Source organism: Typopeltis vanoorti, chromosome 3 (assembly GCF_054136105.1).
Source record: "Typopeltis vanoorti isolate ZY-2024b chromosome 3, IOZ_Tvanoo_1.0, whole genome shotgun sequence".
In the NCBI taxonomy this organism is placed as follows: Eukaryota; Metazoa; Arthropoda; class Arachnida; order Uropygi; family Thelyphonidae; genus Typopeltis; species Typopeltis vanoorti.
The window spans coordinates 107,948,777-107,971,025 of record NC_143551.1 but is presented as its reverse complement, the minus strand read 5'-3'; the positions used below and the strand labels follow the sequence as shown (position 1 = coordinate 107,971,025).

The following is a 22,249-nucleotide window of genomic DNA, read 5'->3' as shown; positions in this document are numbered from 1 at the left end:
TTAAGTGGGGGTCACTGTTTATAATGAGTCTCCTCACCACTTTCCTGTCTTGAGCTGTCACCACATCCAAGTTCTTCATCCTCAAGTCCTCTTCTACCAGCTCCCTCCATCTCTTCTTTGGCCGCCCACGCTTCCGCCTTCCTTGCACATCCACCTGCATGACCCTTCTTCCCACATATTCATCCTCCCTCCTCATCACATGACCAAACCATCTCAACCTTGCCTCCTGTATTTTCGCTCCTAAGTTCATAACTTTCACTGTTCCCCTGACATAGTCATTTCTCAGACGATCCTTTCTGGTCACAGCGCACATCCAACTAAGCATTCTCATCTCTGCTACTTCCATCCTGCTGATGTTATTTTTCCTCGGCCACAGTTTCTATAGCATACGTCATAGCTGGCCTCACTACTGTCCTATAGATTTTGCCTTTCAGATTGATCGGCACCCTCTTATCGCATAGCACTCCAGCCATCTCCCTCCAGTTCCTCCAACCTGCTTGTATCCTGCATCCCCCTTCCTTCTCAGCTCCTCCATCTTCTTCCACTGTTGAACCTAAGTATCTAAAGTCTCTCACCTTCGTGATAACATTTCCTTCCAGCTCCAGATCTGTCTCCTGTCCTCTGCCCACTGTGCAACACATATACTCTGTCTTACTTCTGCTCAGTCTCATACCTCTCTCTTCCAGTACATTTCTCTATCTTTCCAGTTTAGTTCCCGCTTCTTCTCTTGAAGCTGCACACAGCAAGATGTCATCTGCATACAACATTGTCCAAGGCGCATCTTTTCTCACCTCCTCTATTACCACCTCCATCACAATATTAAACAGAAACGGAACTTAATGCTGACCCTTAATGCAAGCCAACTGTTACTTCAAAACTTTCTGTCTGTCCCAGGCAGGTCCAAACACTTGTCTTCACATTTCTGTACATTTCCCGCAACAACCTGACATATTTCTCCGGTACCTTCTTCTCCCTCAGACACCTCCAGACTTCTTGCCTTGGCACTCTATTGTATGCTTTCTCCAGATCAATAAATACCAGATGTAGCTCCCTTTGTTTCTCTCAATACTTTTCCATCATCTGCCGTAACCCAAAGATAGCATCTGTTGTTGATCTACCAGACATGAAGCCAAATTGTTCCTTTGCAATCTACACCTCCTTCCTCAATCTACCATCAAGAACCCTTTCTAGGATTTTCATTGTGTGGGACATCAACTTTATTCCTCTGTAATTTTTACAGTCTTGTGCATCCCCTTTACCCTTGTAGATGGGAACAAGAGTACTCTCCCTCCATTCCTCGGCTATATTTTCCTGTTGGCAAACTTTCATGAACAGGTCCCACAGCAGGTCAATTCCCTCTTCCCCCAGTGCTTTCCATGCCTCCACTGGAAGTCTGTCAGGACCCACCGATTTTCCATTCCTCATCCTCTTCATGGCCTCCGTCACTTCCCCTCTACTGATGTTCTGCACCACCCCCTCAGAAGGCTGCCCATTTTCAGGATTACTTTTGAATTATGTTACTAGTGGTTACTAGTAACATAATTATTGGTACTAGTGTACCAATCTTGTACACTTTCCAGTCCATCCAAAATCCTCTCTAACACCCTCTCCCTAAAACGATTCCTCACACTCTCTTCTTTTAAGCGAAACACTTAATTGTCTTCATCCCATGGCATCCAGAGGTTCTGATCTTCGATCTTATTTTAAAGTCTGCACACAGCAGTCGGTGTTGCTGTGCCACTTGATCTGTTGGAATTACTTTACAATTTGTCACAACCTTAAGATGTTTTCATTCTAGTCAAAATGTAGTCAATTTGTGAACTGTTGTTACCACTCCTAAATGTTATCAAATGTTCTTCCCTCTTGTAGAAAAACGAGTTCACAATTGCCAAATCATACGCTACTGCAAAGTCCACAACCCTCTCTCTTTCCTGGTTCATCATTCCCACTCTGTGGCCAACATGCACCCTGCACAGTCTCTATTCTGTCTCCCTATGTGTCCGTTCAAGTCTCCTCCGACAATCACTATCTCATTTTCTTCCAATTCCCTCATTTCTTCATCTAACATGTTCCAGAACTCATCTTTCTCCTCTGCTGTACAACCAACTTGCAGGGCATATACACATAATACGATCACCCATTCTTCTCCAAGATCCAGTTTCATTCACATGATCCTGTCGTTCCTTCTACCCACTTCCAGTACTTCAGCCTTCATTCTGCCACACACCACAATTCCTACACCATTTCTTCCCTCGTTATTCGCTCCAGAGTAGAACAATTTATATCCATCTCCCAGTTCCTTTGCCTTTCCCCCCTTCCACCTTGTCTCCTGCACACATAAAATGTCCAACTTCCTCTTCCTCATCATGTCTGCCACCTCTCTTCCCCTTCCAGTCATGCTTCCAACATTCAGTGTTCCCACTCGCAACATCCTCTCCACCGGCTGGGCTCGCTTCCTTAACTGCACCCGCCCTTGATGTGGTAGCCCTCGTCCACTTCTTGCAGCTGTAGGGTGATGTGGCTGCTTGTCGCTTAAGGGGTACGCCCTAGCCCTTATATCATTTTCTCTTTAACTCATATCATAGTTTGAGCTGGCATTGAAATTTTCCCACCGGATGCCCTTCCTGACATCAACCCTCGCATTTATCCGGGCTTGGGACCGGCACCTATTGAGGCTACCTTGCCTCCTTCAGTGACTGCATAAGACAAAATGACTTAGCAAGATAGGAAAGACTCGCCCCTAGCCCTCGAATACTCTAATAGCATCAGGTGGAAGGAGCAAGGAGAGGAGAAAGAAGCAAAGAAAGAAGAGGAGGGACCAGTCTACAGCATAATATAACAGATATATATTACATGAAGTAAGGCATGTTCCAGCATCTGGTACTTTGGGTTTGACATGCCTGTACTCACTAAAGTGAGCCCTTGAGGTTAATAAATCTAATATTATTTACAGTAATTATGAACATAACTCATCTACTAAACATATAAAGACAAATCATAACATTGTGAATTAAAAATATTAAGTCACTCACATATTTTCTCTCAAATCATATTATACAAATGAAGTCAAGTGAAGTGAACTGAAGTCAACTAAAAACTTAACAAACTTATAATGACAAACACATATAGGCCAAGACTGCATCATCAGGACTTTAGGAAAACAGTAGCTTCCTCGCTTCATTTCTCATTTGCTGTTATGTAGTACTTGCGTGCACGTGTCTTTATCTTAAGTTCCCATGAAGATGGCAAGGGGTACGCCCTAGCCCTTATATCATTTTCTCTTTGACTCATATCATAGTTTGAGCTGGCATTGAAATTTTGGCAATGTGACGTTGCCAAAATATCGGAAAGTATATATTAAAGTTGATTTAATTTATATTTCTAGTGTACGCTGTCAATTCCTTAAGTATTAATTATCACCTTCTTTTCAATAAGAAACACGGTTTTATCTACTGAAAATTTAAGTTCTGATCACTTTCATTTTCAGATTCTCTATGCAATCATATATCCTGAATCGATGGAGAAACATGTCTGTCAAAAATAACATAGTCATTGAGACTTTTCTTATTTCTTGCGCCTTCTTTTTATGTGAATTTGTGCACATTTTTATTTGGAACATAGTGTTATTAATAACTAGTCCATATCTTGAATAGAAATCAAGCAGGTATTTACCATTGTTGTCTCAGTGATACTTGTACCATAGGTTTTCACAAAATTAACATGATAACACACACAAAAAAAAAAGAGTGAATAATATAGGTATTATTTCTGGGAAAATTCCCATTTTACTCCTCTAAAATAAACTATTATTTTTACGGCTAATATAGCCTACTTTCGTTTAGGAGTGCCCCTTTCTTTACAATGTCATTGGCTTTTTATTCAAATCTTAGAGGGCATTACTGAAGTTGTTATAAAACTAATATATGAAGAATAATATAGGAGGAAAATTCAGACGTACCTTTTTTTGGATGTTGTTGTTTCCTTATCCTAGTGATAGGCATTCATCTGCCGTTAAGCTGTTAAAGGAAGGGTTTTTGGAAAGAGTGGGGGTAAAGTAATATGAGGAAATTATTTGAAAAAAAACAGGGTTTTTTTATATGTATAATATTATTATTATTAAGGATGGGTGAAGAGCATTTGGGGGGGGGGGTGAGAGAAGGATTGATGGGAAAAGGTCAGGGGTGTCAAATAATTCCCCCACATTACCTTATTCTCGCTTTCCCAAACCCCTTCCTTTAACAGCAGACGAATGCATATCGCCAGGATGAGGAGACAGCCAACAACATCCAAAAAAAGGTACTTCCATATTTTCCTCCTATATTATTCTTCATATATTAGTTTTATAACATATTGGTAATGCCCTAAGATTTGAGTAAAAAGCCAATGAGATTGTAAAAAAAAGGGGCAATCCTAAACAAAAGGAGACTATATGAACCATAAAAATAATAGTTTAAAAGCCATGTGTTGCAAGCTGAAAATTACAGATCATCATCAGTTACATCAGGCAGTTGATTGTGAAATAGTATGTAATATGTGAACAATCGATTATTTAAAACAGTAAGAACCGTGTGTTGCGATGCACAGGCCAACTCAAAGGTTAGTATTATTTATTTATTTTTTTAAATTAAGAATATGTGATTAGAATAAGACTCTCCTATATGTTGAATAGTGAGAGGTAGTCATTCCTATTCAGGTTTGGATGGAAGGGCTATCTTTATAAACGTTTGAACTTATGATCAGACTATAGGATATTGTTGGCAGTATCAATATTATGTTGTGCAAAGCCAGGTTTCCTATTAATGATAAATCTGGTGTTCTTACATTCTTTTCTCCACTGAACATCCAGTTTGTCCAAAGTAAAAAAAGATCGCACAGGAATTTGGTAGATGCTAGTAAGAATGAGAAGTGATCGTTTATCTTTAGAAGACTAGAACCATAGTCAGTGGAGAAAATAATGCAAAAACACCAGTCTTACACTGTTAACAGGAATTCTGAGAAATCTGTCCTTGCACAACATGAAATTGATATCGATCATAATATCCAGTGGTCTGAAATGCACTTACTTCATCAGTGCCACTATATATTTGAACATTTCTTTCAAGAAAGTGCCAGTCTTACTCGACTGTCCAAACCTGAATTGGAATGACTGCCTCTCACTATCGAAGAAGTAGGAGAGTCTTATTCCGATCACACATCATTAACTTTTTTTTTTTTAAAATAATATTATGTGTCCTCAGTTATTCTTTTGCATCATTCTATGTATGTATAATGTCACTTGGTAAATAATCAGTTGTTCATCTACTTTGTTCAGTTGCTTGATTCCGCTGATGATGATGATGATGATGACTTGTAATTTTCAGGTTGAAATATATTGCTTTTAAATATATTATTCACGCTTTTCCTTGTGTTATCATGTTAATTTGTGGTACTTACCATTAGGTTTTCTCTTTTCTCCAAACTTTCCTAAAACATTTTTGGGAATTCATTCCTATTCTGCTGTTTAGATCTCCAACACGGATCAAGTTTTCTTTGTCATTCTATTAGCTGCCTTATCCAGTGCTTTAAAAATTCCAATGCTTATTCCTAAGTAGAACTTTCTGTGGGACCCTATAGGTACAACACTTATTGTCCTGCACCGCATTCTGATATTTGCTCATATCACTCTACTTGATATTGCTTGCCATTCAAGATTATTTTGTATTTAGTGTTGAATACTATAACTGCTCTTTCTTTTCCCTGAATATTGTATATTTTTGTCTTATTTGTTTCAGTAATGCTTATTATGCAGATCTAGTACTTAAATGAATATTGAATAACAGCATAACTTAATTTGAAATTTATCTTAATTTGAAAAATGAATTTATTTGTAGCTTTATGTCAGGACATTTCTCAATCCATTTTTGCCAAGTTGAGCTCATCTTTTAAGACTAGTTTTCTGTCTTCTATTCAATTTATTTATTTCAGATATAATTAAATTGAATGATATCCATAATGCATATTCTAAAACGGCTCACAGTGTCTTCTGCATGAGATTATATATATATATAATATTCATCAAAGCTTGATTTGCTTCCTCAGTCTTAAGTAAAAGGCTGGTTATATCCAATAATTCAAGCCCTACCCAAGGGCCTATGAGTTGTGGAAATACTTTCTAAAAATGAATGCTGTGCCGAACAAACTGGCCTTTTGCAGCTGCCCAATTTTTAATCCATCTAACTCAAGTGCTTCTAGATGTTTTTTCAATGTTTTAGGGATGACGCCTAAAGCACATATTATTATGGGAACAACTTTCGTTTTCTTTTGTCAGATTCGTTCAACTTGCAAATTGCGATACTTTGTAATTTTTTCATTTTCTTTGTCATCAATCTGACTATCTCCCGATACTGATATTTCGATAAACTTAACACCCTTGTTTTCACTTTTTTCAACCACTGTTATATCTGGCGTATTACATTCCAAGCTTTTGTCAGTCTGGATTTTAAAATCCGAGAGTATTTTAGCTTTTTCATTCTCAACCACTTTCTGGTGAACTTTATGCTTCCAATAGTCTTTAGACACTTTAAATCAATACTTTTTACATAAATGCCAGTAAATTATCTTGGCTACGTTATCATGCCTTTTACGGTACTCAATTTGCACGATTTTGCTGCACCCACTTATAATGTGGTCTACCGTTTCTTCCTTTTCTTTGCACAATTTGCATTTACTGCCTTCTTGAATTTTTTGTATTTTTGCTTTCATAATGTTGGTTATAATGGCCTGTTCTTGTGCTGCAAAAATTACTGTTTCTTTCTTTAGTGCTCCATTTCACCATTGTCAGGTCAAGTTGCTGTCAGCGCTGTCCTCTATGGTGTGAAGGTATTTTCAAAAATAAGCCTTATTTTTCCATCTTTCGGTTCTCACTTTTACTTGGTTGGTTTTGTATTCCAATTTTGTCTCCATGGGTTTAAATAAACTCTTTCCTTACCTCAATTAGAAATTTTTCCGTTGTTTGCTGCAGATAATCATTCAAATTTCGTTTTTCTTCTTCAATAACTTGCTTTACTTGTAATAATCCCCTGTCTCCTTTTTTGCGTAGATAGAGCCTATCAATGTCACTGCGAGGATTGAGGGCATGGTGCATTGTTATTAATTTTCGAGTTTTTCGGTCTAAATCTTCCATCTCTAGCTTGATCTATTCAACAATGCTTGCTGAATATCTCAGAACGAGTATGCCCCAGGTGTTAATTGCTTTTATAAAATTTCCAGCATTAAGCATTGACTTAAGGAGTTTTCTTAAATCGTCTTATGTATTCTGCTCTAGTTCTTTCTTTGATCTTATTGTGCAAAATTTCTGATGCTTCTAAAATTCCCAAATATTTGTAGCTATCTTTGAATTTTATTGATTATTTCACCATTGAACAGCCTGATTTCGTTCAGAATTCCAGCAATTGCACATTTGTCTAAGCCAGAATCCATTGATATATCTTGACTGAATATGTGCATAGTATTAAGTAATGATCCGAGTTCATGCTCTGATTTTGCGTACAACTTCAGATTGTCCATGTATATAAAAGGTGAGATATCTGTGCACTTTTTTGCACAGTTTGATAAACATGAGCATTTTTATTTAAAATTCTGGTTAGGGGGATCAATGACAAGATAAACAATAGAGGAGATAATGAGTCTCCTTGAAAGATACCCCTTTTGATGTTTACCTCTCCAATTTCTTCTCTATTCAGAACCAACATTGTTTTCCAGTTTTTCATGATGGATTGCAAAAAGGTTTGTACGTTTTCGCTAATACCGAATAGTTCTGTGCATTTTAAAATCCAACTATAAGGCACTGAATCAAACGCTTTTTTATAATCTATCCAAGCCATGTGACACCATTGAACAGGTTGGTTTTTCTATGTTTGCAGTTTTTATTCAATTTTGTTCAATTGGGAAAAGAGAATTTGCTTTAAGATAGCTGTAAATTTTATCAGCTAGTATGCCTGTGAGTAGCTTAAAAGTTGTTGGCAGGCAGGTTATTGGTCAGACGTTTTCTGGGTTTGGACTTGTTTCTTTATCGTTTATGATTAAAAACGTTTTCCCTGCTGTGAGGCACTCTTCTTTGCTTTGTCCTTCTAAAACATCATAAAATTGGTTAGCAAGTCTTTCGTGTAAGCCAGTTAAATATTTCAACCAGTAGCCATGTAATTCATCCTTCCCGGGTGATGACCAATTTTTTATCTTTTTAGCTTGCTTTTGAACCATTTCAGTTATTTTCAATTGGTCCATTTTTCGTTCTTGAGATACGTTCGTAATTTGTTCAATCCACTTTGCCTCTGAAAAACCTATGGAACAATCCTCTTAGGATTGTTCCATAGGTTTTTCCAGAATTTAAGTATATTTTCTTTGTCTCTGATATTTATTTATATTTATATTTTCTTTAAGATTATCATTCCTGCAGCAATCAATTTTCTTGTAAAATTGGTGCTGATTTGCGCGAAACATCGAATTTTGCTTGTACTGTTTAATGAGTGCATTGTATCTTCTTATTTTAGCCGCAACTGCAACTATTTTTTTTTCAGTTCCTCTAATACTTCATCAATAGGTCGTGTTCCAGTATTATATCTGTTTATGAGGTTATTTCAGATTTTCATGTTTTTCAGCTTCTTTTCCTTAAGGTTTTTCAAATTGCTCATGTCTGCTCTGAGTTTAAAAATTTTATTCTCCAGTCGATGCTTCCATTTTGGTTCCTGAGCCTTACTGCTTTTGGGTTCACTAATCTTGTATCCTAATTCAGATGTTACGATGTAGGCTATTGAGTACATAAGTTGATTCGTTTGCCCAATAGTTCCAGTAGGAATATCCCTTGCAGCTTTATTGGCCTCTTGTAGGAGTTCCTTCAGTTTTCGTTGAGGTACTTGTTTCAATACTGGAAGCCTAACTCATTCCAGGTTGCTGTTCATTTGCTCGATAATTTTTCTTGCGAGTTCTTGTTCTTTCTCTGATAGCTTCCTTTCAACTATTTGTATATTTTCAAGATTTTCAGCAATCTGCATGTTGGAATCTTGTTCTGCTCCATTCATATTCTTGTTCACCTTTCAGGGTCAGTACAGTCTCATTTTACAGCTTGAGGTTTCAGTGCTTCCAGCTCAAGTTCACTAAATATCTTGCATTTGATAATGAAGCTGCATTGCTGCATCAGCCTTTTGAATGATTCCGAATTTGGGTGTTGTTCAAGCCAAAGTTGGAGCATTCATTTCTGAAATCCGTTAACTTGAGGGATTTGAACTGTAGAAGCACTGCATGATGTCGATTTTTGGCCATGCTCCACTTTTTCCTAGTAATTACTTTCGAGTTCTGTGAATCTTGCTCCTGTTGCCGATTTGTCACTGGATGTCCAGGAAGCCTAACATCCAGTGCGGTCCTTGGTAACCCGCGCGATGACCGATGTGGTATAGAGTTCTGATTTGTCTTCACCATTTTTAACTGGGGATGGGCAGGTGCATGAGATGAAAAAATAGGAAAATAACAACGAATCACCCCTAGTCCTCGAATACTCTAATAGTATTGGGGGGGGGGGCAAGATGAAAAGTAATACAGAGGGAAAGAAGAGTAGGGACCAGTCTACAGATAATATAACAGGTATATTACATGAAGTAAGGCATGGTCCAGCTTCAGGTGCCTCGGGTTCGCTCTGCCCATACTCACTAGAGTGAGCCCTTGAGGTGTATATATATATATGTATATATATGTTAAAGATACCAAGCAATTTTAAACTTGGTTTTACTCCATTTCCCAAGTAAGCAAACAGACAAAAAGTCAAGTGTGCGCCTGCAATTGATGCAAGTCTAACTGATCTTACAGGTAGTGCAAGACCAGGGCAACTCGTGGTAAAGGTGGGGCAAGGTCCGATCACTAATCTTAATATTTACCCTTAATGCCAAAACGCATCTCCAAAAAGGGGATGTATGATGTTTTGTATTAAAGGCAAGGGGCCAACATCATACATAAAAAAATCATACATCCTAAAAAAATCTAAAACATCATACATCCCCTTCTTGGAGATGTGTTTTGGCATTAAGGGTAAATATTAAGATTAGTGATTGGAGCTTGCCCCACCTTTACCACGAGTTGCCCTGGTCTTGCACTACCTGTAGGATCAGTTAGACTTGCATCAATTGCAGGCGCAAACTTGACTTTTTGTCTGTTTGCTTACTTGGGAAATGGAGTAAAACCAAGTTTAAAATTGCTTGGTATCTTTAACATAATTTTACCCAAGGTAAAAATACTTTCTACATATATATATATATATATATATATATATATATATATATATATATACAGGGTGTTCGGGATAAATTTGACAGTTTCGTAAGGAAAAAGAAAATCTTCTTTGTATCTATTAAATTTAATGAATTGACAAAAAAACATTACAGGCAGAGTTAATTACAATACTATCAACAAGATTTACTCAAAATAACCACCATTAGCATCGATCACAGCTTCAATTCTGCTTCGGAACCTCGAACAAGCTGATGCTACAGTCTCCCTGGGAAGGGCCGCAAAAACTGTTTTAATTTTATCCATTAACTGGGCTTTTGTATTACTGGAAGTGCGATTGGTGTCTTTTTCAACTGCGCCCCATACAAAATAATCCATGGGGTTAAGGTCTGGGGAGTTTGGAGGCCAAACATTTGGACTGGTAAAGTCGTAGAAATTTTCAGACAACCATTTTTGACTTTTCCCAGAGGTGTGGCAAGGGGCCGAATCCTGCTGCCATACATACAGCCTACCATTGGCTACCCTTGTTATCCAGGGCTTGACTACAGTTAGCAACTCCACGAACAAAGCCCGAATTCCAATGCCAGGGTTCTTCAACACCTGTTCCTGCAGATTTGCGAGGAATTCTGCTGTACGAACGCAATCAGATCGTCTGCTAGGGATCTTTCTTCTTGCTACATCCTCGTAGTCACCATTGCAAGTCTCTAGTTCATGCCTGATTGTTTTTACTGTATTCAGGGAGCATTGGGCAGCAGTCGTAATATCCTTATTTTGATGGCGGGCACGAATCATCATGATACAAGTTATTCTCTTCCATGATTCAGGTGGGTTCCAGCTATCCATCCTTTCTGACATCTTGTATATGAATGAAGAAGGGTCCAAACTTTTAAATGAAGAGAAGTGTGTGTTAATACATGTAACTTACGGAAAAATATAATTAATTATAAATATGTCAAATTTATCCCGAACACCCTGTATATATATATATATATATATATATATATATATGCTTTACATATGAGTAGTCCCAAGGCATATGAGCATTTTATCAGCTCTATATCTTGGTTTCTAGGAGATGTGACATTTGTGTTTGTTCAGTTGAAATACTTGTGTCCCAGATGGGATCTGTGTTCAGATCTCCTCTGGGACACATGGAATGGTTTTTACTGAATGTGGTTAGCTGGTCTCACACAGAGGTGAGTTTTATAACCCAGAATTAGAAGAACATGCAGTTAACAGATTAAAAAATGCTCAAAATTCTGGCTCCTTGGCATTAATTGTTATGGTGAAATTAATTCACTAAAAACTGTAAGCATTTTTTTGATTTATTGATCAAATCAGAACATTCCTATATTTGACTGTAGCATAATGAATATGCTTTCGTCTTTTAGATTTTTTTTTTTTTTTAAGAAATTTACTAGTGTAGGTTCAACAGTGTATTTGATATCAGCTTTTTGAAAAATATGAAGTCTTTTCCAAGTCAAATATGGATTAATCAGTTAAGAAAATTATTATTTCAGGGCAAATGCATTATTTTAAACTTTCAGTTAATTAAAAGTATGGTCAATGAGAGTCCATTTTGTGTTAAAATTACAAATTAAGCATATTTCCTTGAGAAATGAATTGAAAAGAAGTCATAATTATTTGACAGGGGATTGAATTAAGTTGGAGTTATCATATTTGGGAAATTCATTTATACACCCTGTTTTAATGTGGGATATCCATAATCCTGATAATGCATAAGACAATGTTTTGTTCAGAAAATCAGTCTTAACTTTTTCATGTGTAATGGCATAATGAATTTCACTTAGTATTTACTGCTTTGTTGGTTGATTTTAAGCAGAATGACTATTTACAACCATGGAAATGAAATTCTTAAATAATTATATTGAATTATTTTTTACTAGGTGGTGCTACAACTCAAACAGTTAGAGTAGGAACTCCTACTACAATTTTGAAGACTGCAGGCGGAGTCAGTGCATCACCTGGCAAACAGATCATCACAGTTCACAAAACAGGCACTACTTCAAGTCAGCCACAAATTGTCACTCTAGTTAAGACAAGTCAAGGTGTCACTGTTGCAACGGTTAGCTGATTTTATTTCATTTTCTTATATATATATATATAAGAAATATATATATATATATATATATATATATAACTTTGTGTGTGTGTGTGTGTGTGTGTTTATTTATACTAGATGTATTTTCTATACATATTTCACTATGTTGCTAACAGCAATCAACAACAGGTTTAACATAAGTAAAAACTAACAAAAAATTAAATGTTTTCAAACAGCTGTTAATATCAATAAGTTGAAAAGACTGAAATGGTAATTTAATCACGACTATCATTAGGCATGTTACATGCATTCTCTACATTATTGTGTAAATTCTGTATGTGTTTGCTGGCATAAAAGATATCTTTAGTGTTACACAACTTAATTAATGACTTCTAGATGTTGTGAAGGATCATTCCTTGATTTCTATTTAGCGTGTCTTTTGAATGAAAGACCTCGAACAACCTGTTGCAGTAAATAAAAAAAAAATGTGTATGAATTAAAATCTGGTATTTATCATTGAAACAGAATGCCTGTTTACTGCATTGAAATAAATCAGAACAGAAAATAATATTCTGATGACAACTGGAGAAGCTTTTGTTAGTAGTTGCAGATGATTGAAGTATATTAGAAATCGAAAACAGGACTGCATAATTTTTAAATACCAGGCAAATCTGCAACTGCAAATTTTCTGAATATTTTAAAGAAAGAAATGGTGGATGAAGGAGGTTAAAATAATAAACAAATATATACCTAATATTGGTTTATTATAATTGGCTAGTAAAGAACAGATCTCAACCTAGATATAAAATGTCAAAAGATCATGTGACTTTTTTAGTAGGAGGGAATGCTAAAGGAGATTTCAAATTAAAACCTGTGCTAATGTATCTTGCACAAAATTTTAAATCTCTAACCAGAATCTATAACTAACATTCATTGGTAGTCATTTTAGCATGCAAATAAAAAAAAACATCATGGATGTTCAAAACTCTTTTTGAAGACTGCATTACCAGGTATTTATGTCCATCAGTTCAAAATTGTCAAAAGAATTTATATATTTATTTATATATTTATATATATAAAATTTCGATATGTTGCAAGTAAAAGAAAAAATGTAAACAGCAGATTGATTTTAAAGAATGCCGATGGTAGGAAGGTAACCAAATCAGTTGATATAGTAGAATTACTGAGTGAGCACTTTGCAAGAGTATATCATCAATGTGGTAACATTGCAGAAATGGAAGAACAAATAGCTTATATAGGAATTGTGGTAAATGAAGTGGAGGTGAATAGTCTATTACAGAACCTCAATGTCAACTCATCTGCGGGATTGGATGGTATACCAGCTCGTGTCGTACGAGAAGTGGCTAAAGAATTGTCAATGCCTTTGACCATTTTGTTTAATTTGAGTCTCGGGTCTGGGTTAGTACCAAGGGGATGGAAAGGGGGGAAAATAGTTCCACTGCATAAAGGAGGTTCCAAGACTGCTGTTGAAAATTACCGGCCAATCAGCATATCAGGAATTGTTGTCGTGGTCTTGGAGAAAATAGTCAAGAGGAAAATACAAGATTGGATAGATGAAAATGGGATACTTTATGGGGGACAGCATGGTTTTGTGAAGGGTAGATCATGCCTCAGTAACTTGCTCACGTTCTATAACACAGTGACGGCTGAACTGGATAAGGGTAACGGGTTTACAGTGATTCTACTGGACCTTGTTAATGCCTTTGATAGGATCCCACATAGAATTCTAATCAGTAAACTGCAGCATATAAGAATGGATGTAGGGTTAGTGAGATGGATAGGAGGGTGGTTGATGGAGAGATATCAGAGAGTGGTTTATTCAGGAGTAGAGTCCAAAAGACAGCCTGTGACTAGCGGTGTGCTGCAGGGTTCTGTTCTTGGACCGCTACTGTTTAATTTGTTCATTAACGATATAGAAAAGGATCTGAGAGGAACTGTGCATCTGTTTGCGGAAGATGCAAAGTTAGGTAGAAGAATAGTGAATGCTCAGGATGTCAAAATTTTGCAGGATGATTTGGATAGTTTGGTGGACTAGGCTAAGGAGAATGGATGTCAATTTAATGTGGAAAAATGTAAGGTTTTGCATTTTGGACTGAAAAGATTAGCAGCAGTATATCACATTGGTGGAACTGTACTCCAGGAGATTGACGAGGCCAGGGATTTGGGAGTGTTGGTGGATAGGGAGTTGAAGTTTAGGGGGACACATCGCAAAAGTGGCAAAATCAGCTCATCAAATCACTTGGTTGCTGAAAAACACTTTAACGAGCAGAGACAAACATGTTATTGTTTCTCTGTATCGAGTCTTGATAAGACTCCATCGAGACTACTGTGCCCAGATATGGGCGCCAGAGTTTCTTCTTGATGGGGAGGAGGTAGAGAGGATCCAGAGACGAGTGACCAAGATGATAGCAGGTCTGTGGAATGAACCTTATGAGAACAGGTTGAAGATTTGTGGGTTGCAGCAAAGGGGTGATATGCTTGAGACATTCAAATTACTGAAGGGTTTCTATAAGATTAATTCAGAAGATATTTTTGAGAATAGGACTGGTAGTGGGAGGACTAGGGACCATCCATGGAAGCTTGGTAAGAGTATGGTTAGCAAGGGTGTTAGAACTAGGTTTGTTACTTGGAGAGTGATAAATGAGTGGAATAGCTGCCAGAATCTGTTGTGGGTGCCATGACTGTAAATGAGTTCAAGGAGAAGTATGATAGATACTGTGTGAATGTTGAATAGTTGTTCTTGACATGATGTGGGCCTCCCTCGATGAGTCTAAGGACTCCTTGGAGCTGCCTGTAATAATAATAATAAAAATCTTAAATCTTTATTGATTTTGGATAATTTCCTTGTCCGATTGGACTTAGTGACTGGTGTAAAAATGTGATGATGGTATGTTTACATGCAAGTACAACATAATTCTTATAGCCTATACATCTTAAACATGACTTTTAAGATGTGCTATCTATAAAGAACTTTTATTAAGTTTCAACAGGGAACAGTACAATTTCATTGCCAAAAGTTCGGGAAAATTACAGTCAATCCTTGAATTATGACAGGGGTTTTATTCCAACAGCACGTCAAAAGTCAAAAAGGTCATAAGCTGGAAATCTATATGATCTATAAGAATATGCTAGTAGTGAACGTGCCAGAGCTAAAATGTGTAGGTCTGTTTGTTGTATTTTTAACTAATTCTACTCTTTGTTTCTAGTGAAATAATACAGTGTACAAATTATAACATAAAATTACTGTACATAGTACTGTACTCTAATAAATAATGAAACATGAGTGTACGCTACTTCTGTGCACTTACAGTAAAATAATCATTTGGGACCACATGAAACATGGATAATTCTTCGCTGTTGCTATTTTACTAATTGGAAGAAGCAAGTCAAGAAATTCTTCAAATTCAGAAATTGCAGCAAAGCATTCTGAGTATAGTTCTTCAAATGCATAACTTATGGATAGTCTAGGCTTATCTTCAGAGGTAAAGTTGTAAATTGCCTGTGTTCTGGCTGGGTTCCATGTTTTGTAAGATGAAAATCAGTTTCTGGAGAGAATATCTTTCCCCTGATAACGGTTCCTCTCCCATTCTAAATGAGAGTACTAACTGAGATAAGCTCTGCTAACAATGTAGGGTTCTTTCCTAATATCCTCATATTTAATGTGATTCTGCCATTGATGCCATCTGTTCATTCCCCTAATCCTTCTCAGAATTCTCATATCTGTGGTCTCCAGTCTTTGATCAAATGTTTTATTTCTAACCCACCTCTCAGATCCATTAGTTAAAATTGGTTTGAACACCGTCTTGTGTCCAGCAAGTATAGTTTTGTGACTAATTTCTCTCTTATTCCATATAAATTTGTTCATCTGACTTCCTACCATGCCAACTTTGCTAATTCTACCACCTATTTCCATATTAATGTTTGCGAATAAAGATCTTGGTGCCATCACAAATAGTCTACAACCAGAGAGGGTGATCAAAAAGATTAAAACACACACAAATATTGTAATTACATAATAGCCATTATGCCAAAGTCAATCAGATTCCTTAAAAATATGAAAAGCAATCACTTGAGTTTCTGCAGCCATTTCCATCGCTTTTAACTAAAGTCCAAAGGTGTGGAATACAATATAAGCAAGATCTCCTATTAATCAGCAGTCACAGAATCATATTGTCTGTAATTTAATAGTTGAGAACATTCCTGGTATCGTATAAATTGATCGTCAGTGAATTTCTGCAATTATCAGAATAATTGGGTTCAGAGCAGGGGACATTAATTCAAAGATCCTATCATAATTTTTCAATGATGATTGGATTTATTGTGGTTTCTTATTAACAGGTTGTAAGTGGGCTAATTTCCAAACCACAGGCTAAACTGTAGTTTGGAACTACTGGCACTACTGAAACATAAAAAGGAAAGAATAATATATCATCATCATCATTGCCCATGGATCCAATGCCTGTTAGTGTCTGATGATTGTGTTCACTATTCTTTGCCATTTCTCTCTGTTCATTGGTGACTCAAATCTTGCCAATTCTTTTCACACCGCTTTTTTACATTATCTACCCACTCTCGCTTGTTGTCCTCTTCTATTTATACCATACCCCACACACATCGACCCACCCACACATACGCACACACACGCTGAAATATAAATGTGATAATATAAAAAGGCAATGTTAAGCCACATTTTGAACAATTGAGAAAAATGCTATTATTTTTGATATCTAGATTAGGGGTCCTTCTGATCTCTTTTTTGGGGGAGAGAAAAATCATTGGATGTTGTAAAGTTAGAATGCTACATGAATTTTTACTATGATTATTATTGCATGAATTTGAAGTAAAGTAATATGCCAGGATATTACATTTTCTCCTTTGGTTAGTCAGAGTTCAGTAGAACCATCTGAGTACAAAAGAAATGGAAATAGGTTGGGGAGGGGGGGGGAATGACTAAAGAACATGACTCCATTTAAATGCAGTGTCATTCTACTTTTGTACCTCTGAATCGGTTTTAAATGTGATTGAATTTTTAGCAGACTGTGCACTGTATATAACTTTGGCCTTTCATAATTTATGGCATCAGTTTGTTAATAAATCTTTAAAAATTATTATAAATGGAACAAAAGGAAACTTAGGTATTTGGCTGAAAATAGAAGTGAAGGGTGCTATTCCAAATAAGAAGTATGGATTAATTTGCATATTAATGCATGAAGCTAAAAGAATAAATTCCTGTTTAATAGAAGAAATTAAGCCACCTTATGTGGATATCTGAATTGTGACTTAATGAGGATGTTTTTGTTATCAAAGCTATCCTGTTCCTTGTGACAACAAAGAACAGGAAAAAGCAACAGTAATATTCGGGGGGTGGGGAGCAGGATATTTCTTATCTGGTAACATTTAGATAATACATTGAAATTATGTTCAGGGGGAAGAGTTTGAGATAGTTTATATGACGATTATAATGTTGTACAGTTCAGGGTGGAAATAGTGATGCTCCTAATTAATTAATGAGATATATTAACTAGGAAAATGATGTGGCAGATAAAAAAAATAGGTAGTGTATTTTTGAAGCAACTTCATAACAGTTATCTGAAGCATTATGTACATAAATCCTAGAGCAGAGTGAATGTTACATTTCATATAACCTCAGAGGAATTAGCAATGGTTTCATGTTAATTAAAATGTCCCCCCCCCTCTTCCCCACCACCATGAGAAGAATTGTGACTAAAGGGAGATAAAAGCATTGAGTATGTAATTTTGAGAAAGCAAACTGAGCATATAATAACAATATTAAGAAGTAATAATGCAAGAGATGTGTGTAATGCTTTGGATTTATTATGAAGTTGGTAAAATATTCAGAAGAAATCTGAATTTGAGTGGTTTTTCAAGTTGGTTAAATGATAACTCCTATAAAAGTATATGAAAGTACTACTTTTTCCTTAAAGCATTATTCTTAAAATTTTGCCAGTGGAGCAATAGAGATGATTTTATATGAATGAATGCAGATTATTAGCTTGTCAAACCAAATATTAAACTATACATCACATGATCTTCATTTGTTTCTTATGTTTTCAGCCTGGTTGGCCGAGTGGTTAGCATGTCCGCTCTCCAGCCAAAAGGCTGTGGTTTCGAATCCTACCTTGGACATGGATGTTTGTGATTGTCTGTGAAAATACTAGTGGTGGTGGTGGGCAGTAGATGGCATTGGTGTAGATAATGCAGATTGCTGTAGTTGGTGGGTTGAGTGGCGGAAACAAAGAGTTGTAGAGTAGGTGCCTCCCTCGATGAGTCCTTGGACTCCTGGAGAGGTGTCACATAATAATAATAAATAATGTTAAGCACTTAAGTAGAGAGTAATTAGGATCCCTCTCTCCTCCTCATCTTGTAAGAATAAGAGATTTAGTTTTCATGTGATGTGCTGAAATTTCAAAAGCATGTGATAGTTTCATGTTTCTGTTTACATTTACTTTTGCTTTTTCAAGGTGCCCAAAGTGAGTTTAATTCAAGGAAAAGCAAGTGGTATTCAAGGACAGCAACTTCAGGTAAATATATTCTGTGAAATTTAGATCATATTATTACACTATAAAAGTTATCATTATTTCCAATAGTTGGACATTTAATATAAAGAAAAAAAAAGATTGTCTTTTAAACATAACAAGATGAGTATGCCACTAGGTGAATATAGGTAGTGATTTCAGCTATTGTATAAAGTATTATTCTAATTGCACATCTTATGTAGATGATTCCAATCCTCCCTCTTTACTGATGAAAGTTCATCCATCAGCTTTGGAAAAATTTTCACATCAGAAATGAAATTGCCATATGTTTTCAGATATAGACATTATTCTGTTGAATGTGCTGGGAGTCCTCATAATGCAATGAAACTCATATTCCAGAATGGCTAAAATTAAAAATGAAACTTCAGACTTAAAAAATGACAAGTTAAACGATTAGCTTCATTTAGAGAGGTACAGCAAATATATACTATCTCTTATTATATTATACACCCAGTATCAACAAATATACTTCGGTTGAATCTCCCCTCTTCTCCCATTAGATAATTTCATCAGATTACAAGTGACCAACTAACTCTCAGTGACTATTGGCTTGCAGTCACTCTAGACACTTAGTCAATTCATTCTTCTCTGCATACCATTGATTGTTTCATCATATTGTAAGGAATTCCTTATTGTGTGGAAGCTTCGAGATGTCCGAGAGAATGGATCAAAGTTCAGGGTTGAGGATAGCAGAGAGCTAAGATTGTAACAAGCCGGTGCCAGCATCTTCATTGTGAAGATGCTGGCACACATTGTGATGATCTGCTCTCATGGTAGTGTAAGGCTGGTGCATTTATATATACTGAGGGCTCTTTTTGACTGAAATTTAATTTTTAGTTTAACACAGTTAGGTATCACTATTGTGTCCCGACATGTTTCTAGTAAGGCCAGCCGATTTAATTGCCTAGATAAATTTCAACTTACCGCATTGTCTTGCTTTGCCTGCTATTTCTTCACCACGAATGATTAGAATCTGTGCTGTAAGGTTTAAATGCTTGCACTACTACTACAAGAACAGATTGCTGCAATGCACACCAGCCTCTTCATGACAAATGCTGTCATTGGCTTGTTACAGTCTTAGCTTTCAGCTGTCCTCAGCCTTGAACTTTTGTCCATTCTCTCGGAAGTCTCAGAAGCTTCCACACAAAAAAAAATAAAATAAAATAAAAACTAAGCATATCAAAAAGTAACATTATGTGTAAATCGAAATCACAACCGCAAATCCAACTTCTCCATACAGTAGTGAATCTATCTTTGAAAAGTCTCAAAGAAAATGCCATCAGTACTCTAAACTTCAGGCAATTTTGTCATCACACTGAATGAAGTGCTGTTGCTAGATATAATGTAAAACATAGAACAAGGAATCTGTTTCTTAGCTCCAGAAATAGCCAACAACATCGGACTTGACGTTTCCAATATCGTCGCCTTCAAAAAGTAATTTATCTTCTAGTCAACTTACTGCTCTCAAAAACTTATGGAAAGATAAAAGTATTGTCATCACCAGATTGGATAAGGGTAATGCCATGGAATATAATCGAAAAATGGATACTATTCTCTGAGATCGCATCCCACTAGATCACGATCACACAAAAACACAAGTTTTAAAAAATGAAGAATAAAAATTAAAAAGCTTACTTTAAAAAAGTATCTTCCTGGCCACCGGACATTACAATCTCTCCTCCCGATATATGGTTTACCTAACAGCCATAAACCTAATTCCCTTCCAAGACCTATAGTAGATGCCACTAATGCTCCATGCCATGCTACAAATTATTAAAACAGCTGGCTAATTCTCTCTTCCCCCCCCTCCCCCCACTGGACTCACCACATCCTATATAAAAAAAACTCTACCCAATATAAAACCTTGATTGAAAACCTAACTTTAAATAATACAGATATATTGATAAGCTTTGACATCGCCTCACTGTTTACTAATATTCTCTTAAATGACACCTTGACACTCTTAAGAAACGTTTTTCCTTCTGATATCCTAGATCTCTCCTCCTTTGCCATAAATTCTGATTATTTTTCTTGGAAGAACAAAATTTATGGGTCCTCCCCCCCACTCCTTTTTCAATTTTTACATGGAAAATTTTGAAAAACAAGCCATAGACTCAGCCCCTCTCAAACCTTCTATCTGGCTAAGATATGTAGATGACGTGTTCTCTGTTTGGTCTTATGGCCCAGATGCATTTGACTCCTTCCTCAGTCACCTGAATAGTCTACATCCAATAATTCAGTTTAACCATATGATGCAAGGAAATTTATTCTTCTGAACATTGAAGAATAAAGTATGTCAATTTGGATGAGTGCATTCTGTTGGTTTTAAGGATAGAGTGTACCATGGAATTGGAAAAAAGTTATTAATCAAATAAAAGTCATATTATTTATAGTTTTTGTTAGGGAGCAATATCAGTAATAATTTACTTGGAAAAAATGTTTAAAAAATTAACATTTTTTAAACATTTAAACAAATATCAGTTCCTTTAAAGCTATGAAATTTAATTTGTCCATATAATGATTATTACACAAATTTTGCATGTTTGTAAAATAAACTTAAAAAATAAAAATGAAAATACATATCAATGATTATAATTTTAGTTCAGTATATTCTGGATATATTGAGCTGTGTTAGAAAAAAAAAAAATATTCTAGGACTGATAGTTCTTAAGATATCTTGTCAAAACTGACTACAATGTGTTAAAATTTAAAAACCAGAGAAAAATCAATTTAAAGTTTATAACTATACTTTATTATTATTCTATGAATATTTAAAAGCCACAAGCAATATATGTATCAACAGGTGTTTTAAATAACATATTCATAGATTTTTACTTTCTTTTTATTTTTTCTTCTTCTGAGGCAGCTTTTTTTGCTCTTAAGAATCTCTGTTTATCAAATATCTGAAATGTTTGTAAACATTGCTCACCTATTTTCAGTCCCAATCTTTCAAATACTGGTAATCTTCCTAGATCACCACCATTAAAAGTTATCAGTGCATCATAATACTGCTATTTCTTCTCTTGTTTTAGGCATATTTATATATATTTATGTTTCTAAATGTTATATTAAAACTTAATTTTTATAATAAATCTCAGACTGAAGACAAAGCTTTGAAAACACACTTAAACACACGAGTTCGTGGCAGCTATATTGGTTCCGGTTTTGGTGTTGTAATCTTTGCTCTGATTGGCTTATTTCAAAGTAGCTTACAATATAGCAATGGTAGCAAGAACCAATAAAATTTCTTCTCACAATTGATTTTACTAACGAAACTGATGTTATAGAGCTTTTAAATCTACATAATTTACTTTTTAAATTTTTTAATTCTGACAATTACAAGCAAAATTATAAC

General features: G+C 35.8%; 1 protein-coding gene across 2 annotated transcripts in view; it reads left to right on the top strand.

Moving 5' to 3' along the window:
• The window catches only part of Hcf (Host cell factor), a 502,792-nt gene that overhangs the window by 251,713 nt on the left and 228,830 nt on the right, over nt 1-22,249 (top strand). For both annotated transcript variants that reach the window (XM_090390794.1, XM_090390792.1), the window contains exons 11-12: nt 12,162-12,340; nt 18,820-18,879. In XM_090390794.1, the coding sequence (XP_090246920.1) occupies nt 12,162-12,340; nt 18,820-18,879 (239 nt within the window). The remainder of the gene's footprint in view (nt 1-12,161; nt 12,341-18,819; nt 18,880-22,249) is intronic.